This window comes from Lithobates pipiens, unplaced genomic scaffold (genome assembly GCF_037356315.1).
Source record: "Lithobates pipiens isolate NorthernLeopardFrog02 unplaced genomic scaffold, aLitPip1_a1.2 Scaffold_28, whole genome shotgun sequence".
Lineage (NCBI taxonomy): Eukaryota > Metazoa > Chordata > Amphibia > Anura > Ranidae > Lithobates > Lithobates pipiens.
The window spans coordinates 140206344-140213364 of record NW_027507789.1 but is presented as its reverse complement, the minus strand read 5'-3'; the positions used below and the strand labels follow the sequence as shown (position 1 = coordinate 140213364).

Genomic DNA, 7021 nt, shown 5'->3' with positions numbered 1-7021 from the left:
GCTAAGGTTAGGCACATTCGACCACAGGTTCGATGGACACAGATCGCTATTGTAAGCGTCATGTCGAATCTTCCTATCTATATCAAACTGTTGCAACGAAAACGAAAATAAAGCATTTTGTTTATGTCGGATCTTTTGGTTTTCGGATTCTGCGCGCCCATTATTGTTTGTTAAAACGATTACGAAAATACCTGAAATTCGGAAGAAAATGCATTCGGATGAAAAAGAATGCACATGTCTAAACGCTACATTTGGAGAGGATTCCACATGGCCTATGATGGAAGGTACACCATTCCTACTGTGAAACATGGGAGGTGGATCACTGATGTTTTGGGGATGTGTGAGCTACAAAGGCACAGGAAATTTGGTCAAAATTGATGGCAAGATGAATGCAGTATGTTATCAAATACTGGAGGAACATTCATCAGCCAGGAAGCTGCGCATGGGACTTACTTGGACATTCCAACATGACAATGATCTAAAACACAAGATCAAGTCGGCCTGTCATTGGCTACAGTAGAATAAAGTGAAGGTTCTGGAGTGGCCATCTCAGTCTCCTGACCTCAATATCATTGAACCACTCGGGAGATCTGAAACATGCAGTTCATGCAAGCCAGCCCAAGAATTTACAGGAACTGGAGGCTTTTATGCCAAGAGGAATGGGCAGCTCTACCATCTGCAAAGATAGAGCCTCATCCACAAATGACTTCAAGCTGTCATTGATGTTAAAGGGGGCAATACACGGTATTAAGAACTGGGGTATGTAAACTTTTGATCAGGGTCATTAGGGTAGTTTCTGTTGTCATTATGATTTAAAAAGAGTAAACACAGTTGATTGATAATAAATGGCTTCAGTGAAACACTAACCATGAGTGAAAGAAATGTTTTTGTGTCATCATTCATATTCTCTGAAAAATGGCCAAGAAATCATAAATTCTGCCAGGGTTTATAAACTTATGAGCACAACTGTATATGATGAACACAACTGATTATTTATATTTGTGTATTATACAGTAAAAGGGATCATCAGTCCAGCCAATCAGAAATTTCTCCAATGTCAGTGGCTAGCACTAAACTGTATACTAAGGGAAGGCTACTTAAAGGGGTTGTAAAGGTTTGTTTTTTATTTTCTAAATGGGTTCCTTTAAGCTAGTGCATTGTTGGTTCACTTACCTTTTCCTTCGATTTCCCTTCTAAATGTTTTTTTTCTTTGTTTTCTTTGTCTAAATTTCTCACTTCCTGTTCCTCCTCAGTAAGCTGTTCTGGCTGACTAAACACCGCTCGGATGATGGTGTGAAGTTTACTGAGGAGAAACCGGAAGTGAGAAATTCAGACAAAGAAAAAAGCATTTAGCAATGCACTAGCTTAAAGGAACCTATTTAGAAAATAAAAAACAAAGCTTTACAACGCCTTTAATATATAGAGGAACAGTGTATATTGATAAATGCATATGACGGAAGACATTTAAAGTAGAATTAAACCCATAACATAATATTTTGCAACTTACCATTTATTAGATGAGGAGGCTGCATTAGTTTTTTTTGTTTTTTTGTCTTTTTTCCCTCTGTTATCACCCAGTGATCTGGCCAGTAACACATTAAAGCGCCTCTACCATGGATGAAGAAGCACTGGGGACACTTTTAGACAGCAGCATTGTCTGAGGGGGATTGTTAGATGTACTAACAGATTTTCATATACTAACAAATTGAAGTCATGATTATTAAGTATGTCTGCAGAAGCGAGGTCCTTTACCAGAGAGATTAGCAATTATTGGATTCCCAAAACAGATAACAAAAGTCAACAAAGTACTTGCTCATCCATGGCACAGCAACTGACATGGGACAAAGCTGATTTATGGGAGCTGCTTCAGTAAACAAACCAATGGTAAGACTTTAAGCACTTACTTTTTTACTGCACCCTAAATGTGTTTATATAGTTTTTCACTGAGACTTAAAGGAGAAGTAAAGTCAATTCTTTTTTTTTTTTTTTTTTTGGGGCTATGCATCTCTTTTGGGTCATAGGAGTACATTTGCTAACCCAAAGTCATGTTCGCAATAGGTTGATGAGGTAAAGCCATGCCATGATCAAGAAGGAATGACAACTGGCTTTGCCTATTTGTGTGTAGAGTGCCAGAGCCAGCCACTCCTGCACCCTCCCCCGCCTAGAACTTCAGCCAACCCTGGAGGAGCAGGGAGAAGAGAAGGAAATCCCTGCAGCTTGCATTCACTGACCACCACTGGGAGAAGAGACTGACCGATCAGTGGTCATGTGATTAGTCAGGCCTTAGTCTTAGAGCAGGGCGGTACAGCCACAGCATCATAAGGTTTACAGACTTCTCCTTTAAAATGGGCTATATTCTTACTGCAGAAATACTGACTAATGAACTCATTTCAAGTAAACAATTGTTCTTTTAGTTTATTATGTGCAATCCTGAATGTTGTGAAAGTGTTGGAAATGAAAGTTCAGCAAGGCTGATTCTCCAGCCAGACAATGCGCTTTTGTTCATCAGTGATGGCGCTCTTTACTCTGCAGAGCAGAGATTCTGCGTCATTCCAGCTGTCAGGATCCACAGTTCTATAAAGGCAAGGCAGGGCATCCAGCTCAGCTTCTTCCCTCTGGGCACACTCCAGCAGCAGGTCCTCACACTTTCCCCACCATTGCCGAGTTTTTCTAAACAATGCAGAAAGATATGTAAGAATGTATTCAAATCTACATGATATATCTATAGTTTAGTTCTCTATCCCTCTGAGAAAGCATCGTATAAATTATTCTTCACAAATCCAATAAGAGCTTTCCTTATAATCACTAAAATGATTTTCGTCACCATCAACTCTAGTATTGGAAATAATAGTAATTTCCTGTATCCTAACACTTAATAGAAAGAGGTGTATTTTACTGTACACAGTTTTTCCAGCATTATGCATTGAAACTGCGCAATGGGGAAAAAAAAAAACTTTTACCCAAATATAATTCGCAAGAGCCACAAAAGATATAAATCAACTTTGTGTGAGCCAATGCCTTTGCAAACCCAGATATTACCATGTAAAGTAGCGGTGGCATCATCATCGCCAAGCTATTCATAGCCTATCCTGAAAGCAGAGCTGTGGGAGGGACCCAGCAGGCCCCCTCCCACTATAGGCTGCCTGTGTAGTGTCATATTTTGCTCCCCATCATAGAATGCTCCGGAAGTGATGTTGCGGCCAGATGGGGAGAAAAATATGACACTACACCTGCAGAAAGCTACAGGATGGGGCGGATACACGACCAGCCACCCTGTACAAGGAGAGAAAGCAACAGTGGCAATTCTTTATTACAGGAAGCTCCTGCACAGAGGCAAAGTTTCACACTGGATAACTGCACAGATCTGGACACTAAGTAAGAATACCTCTTCACCTCTGACAGTGGGATCAGGAGTGGCCCATATAATCTGTCATTTAAACTTGTATTTATGACCTCCCACACATATCGCAGCAGTACCCATGAGAATGCATTCATCTGCTTCCCTCTCTATAAGCATGGTTTCATCTGTGTTCAAAAATCATCCAGGGTACTAGGGTAGAGGCTACTTCCTTTATACAGCGCCTTGAAAAAGTATTCATGCCCCTTGAAATTTTCCACATTTTGTCATGTTACAGCTAAAAACGTAAATGTTTTTTGGGGATTTATGTGATAGACCAACACAAAATGACACATAATTTTTAAGTGTAAGGAAAACAATAAATGGTTTTCCAAATTGTTTACAAATAAATATCTGAAAAGTGTGGCGTGCATTTGTATTCAGCCTCCTTCAGGCTTGAAGCATTTTGCAGAAATGCAGGGAATTTTTTTAACATGGGTTCCTATGGAACATGTTCACATTAATACATTTTTGTGGCTCTGCATTTTTGGAATGGGTCGGGGACTTTTTTTCATGCAAAATGCATCGTTTTGCATGTAATAGAAGTCAATGAACCTGCATCAAAAATGCAAGTACCGCATTTTTACCGCGATTTGCGTTTTTTTCCCCGTTTTTTTTCACTGTATATAGCTGGTTGCTAAGCAACCACAGTGAAAAAAAAAGGCGAAACGTGGCAAAATCACGGTAAAAACACGTGTCCAAAATGCGACAAGCACCGCAAAAAGCACTGCAAAAACGTTTTAAAGCAACATGCATAGATGTGAATCAAGCCTTACTCTGATACCCCTAACTAAAATCTAGTGGAACCAATTGCCTTCAGAAGTCACCTAATTGGAAAATAGAGTCCACCTGTGTGTAATTTAATCTCAGTATAAATACAGCTGTCCTGTGAAGACCTCAGATGTTTGTTAGAGAATATTAGTGAACACACAGCATCATGATGGCCAAGGAACACACCAGACAGGTCAGGGATAAAGTTGTGGAGAAGTTAAAGCAGGGTTAGGTTATCAAAAAATATCCCAAGCTTTGCACATCTCACGGAGCACTGTTATATCCATCATCTGAAAATGTATAGAGTATGGCACAAATGCAAAGACATGGCCTTCCACCTAAACAGACGGGCCAGACAAGGAGAGCATTAATCATAGAAGCAGCCAAGAGGCCCATGGTAACTCTGGGGGAGCTGCAGAGATCCACATCTCAGCTGGGAGAATCTGTCCACAGGACAACTGTTATGCCCTGTACACAAGAGCGGAATTTTAGACAGAAAAAGTCAGATGGGAGCTTTTCATCATATATTCCAATCATGTGTATACCCCATCGGACTATTTACGTTGAAAATTCTGACGGACCTAGAAAGAGAACATGTTCTAAATTTTTCCGACAGAACAAATTCCTATTGGGAAAACCGCTCGTCTGTATGCTGTTCCAACATACAAAAAAAGACGCATGCTCTGAAGCAAGTACGAGATGGAAGCTATTGGCTACTGGCTATTGGACTTCCTTTTTCTAGTCCCGTCGTATGTGTTGTATGTCACTGTGTTCTTGACGGTCGGACTTTGGTGGGATCGTGTGTATGCAAGACAGCTTGAGCGGAATTCCATCGGAATTCTGTTGGAGAAACCTTCAGAGTTTATTCCAATCAAAAAAACGTTTGTGTGTACATGGCATAAGTCATGCACTCCACAAATCTGGCCTTTATGGAAGAGGGGCAAGAAGAAAGTAATTGTTGAAAGAAAACCATAAGAAGTCCCATTTGCAGTTTGCGAGAAGCCATGTGGAAGAAGGTGCTCTGGTCAGATGAGACCAATATTAAATTTTTTGGCCTAAAAGCAAAATGTGTGGTGGAAAGTTAACACATCACCCTGAACACACCCTCCCCACTGTGAAACCTGGTGGTGGCAGCATCATGTTGTGGGGATGCTTTTCTTCAGCAGGGACAGGGAAGCTTGTTGGTGGGAGGATGGATGGAGCCAAATACAGGGCAATTTTAAAAGAGGACCTGTTAGAGTTTGCATGAGACTGGGGCAGAGGGTGGTATCTTTTGCAAAGAAAAATGGGCAAAAATGTCACTATCTAGATGTGCAAAGCTGGTAGAGACTTCCCCAAAAAGATTTGTAGCTGTAATTGCAGTGAAAGGTAGTTCTACAACGTATTGACTGCTTTTAAGAGGTATGAATACTTTTTCAAGGCACTTTAAATGACACAAAATGTAAATCCCAGTGCCTGTGCAGTTCCAGGTTGTGCGTAAATGTCTGACACTGATCTGCCCCTATGCTGCCTATAATTATTACAAAGTTACAATGGGCAGTCTGATCTAGGGGATAGGAGATTGAAGAAATGCTTCCTCCTGTGTGCAGTAGACTTACCCCATCTCAGCCTAGGAAAAGTCTTACCTAAAGCTTAAGGACAGCTTTGTAATGTTAAAGTGGTTTGGTACCTAAAAATGAAAGTTCATGTTATTAAAATCAACAGACAGCATACTTACCTAAACGAACCCTGAAAAAAAAAAATATTATTTACTTACCTTTTATTTCTGATGTTTCAGCTGACTTCCTGGTTCTCCTCCCGTGGGAGTAGGCGTGGCTATCGTCCTCGCAATGGTCCCTGGGAAATTACCCAAGAATCCATAGGGGACAATGAAATTCCGAAATCTCGCGAGATTTCGTTAGCACGCCGGTCACGTGACGAGGGCGTGTACGAATTTCCCATTTTTAAAGTGGGCAGACAGCTGTATCTGCCATTACACACGAGGAAGCAAATAAACAACAAAGCAAACAGCACCAGCACATTTTTTCTTCAGCCAGCTTCTCACAAAAGGTAAGTCATGTTTATTCCATGGTATAATTAGCCTCATTAGCCTCCTTAGCTTCTGTGGGTTCGTTTTCATTCATTCTTTGTTCTCTGTGCTGTGTGGTTTTCGTTGCCTTGACAACGGGGCGGGAACTTCCTGGAGTTTTTCTTTCCTTGTCACTGCTCTCACTGAGCATGTGCAAGATGGAGCGGAGCATGCTGGGAGCCAGACGTCATCATATACCAGGAAGTAAATGCCTGTGGGCTTCAGACGCCCACAGTTAAAATGGAAAACGCCAGAGTAGGTTTTTATAAGTCATCCTGAAGAAAAGATTTGTCGCGCCGGGGGTCAAATAAACGCCGGACGTGGATGCCAATCGAAGCTAGCACTCACCCACCAGTGAGACAGGTAAGAAAAAAATAAAAAAAGAGCGGAATCCCACTTTAAGTCCAAAAAGTTGCATGTCACCTTAGGCCTGGTTCACACCTATGCATTTTTAGTGCTTTTTGCATTTTGCAGATTTGTTCTACAGTCCATTTAACATGGTTTCCTATGGGACACGTGCTGTGGTGCAAATCTGCAAAATGCAAACAGCACTAAAAATGCATAGGTGTGAACCAGGCCTTGTAGACTAGGAGTACAACTATCGCTACGCTCTCAGAGCTCTAAAAGGAGACATTCTGTGTTCTCATATATGGCATCTCTGCTCCCACCTCCCCACTGCTGTGAATGGGTTCACATAATATAAACTGCTTTTTGATAGGGCAGGAGGAAGGGAGGGGCAGGCACAGCGGCTGCATGCAACTCTGCAATTGCAGGAGCTAAGGCTG

The 7021-nt window shown here is 41.4% G+C and overlaps 1 protein-coding gene across 2 annotated transcripts in view; it reads right to left on the bottom strand.

Moving 5' to 3' along the window:
- Nucleotides 1-2388: 2388 nt before the first annotated feature.
- Nucleotides 2389-7021, bottom strand: part of CARD14 (caspase recruitment domain family member 14) — a 194175-nt gene continuing 189542 nt past the window's right edge. For both annotated transcript variants that reach the window (XM_077459619.1, XM_077459618.1), the window contains exon 22: nucleotides 2389-2670. In XM_077459619.1, coding sequence (XP_077315745.1) covers nucleotides 2463-2670 — 208 coding nt within the window. In that variant the 3' untranslated portion in view covers nucleotides 2389-2462. The remainder of the gene's footprint in view (nucleotides 2671-7021) is intronic.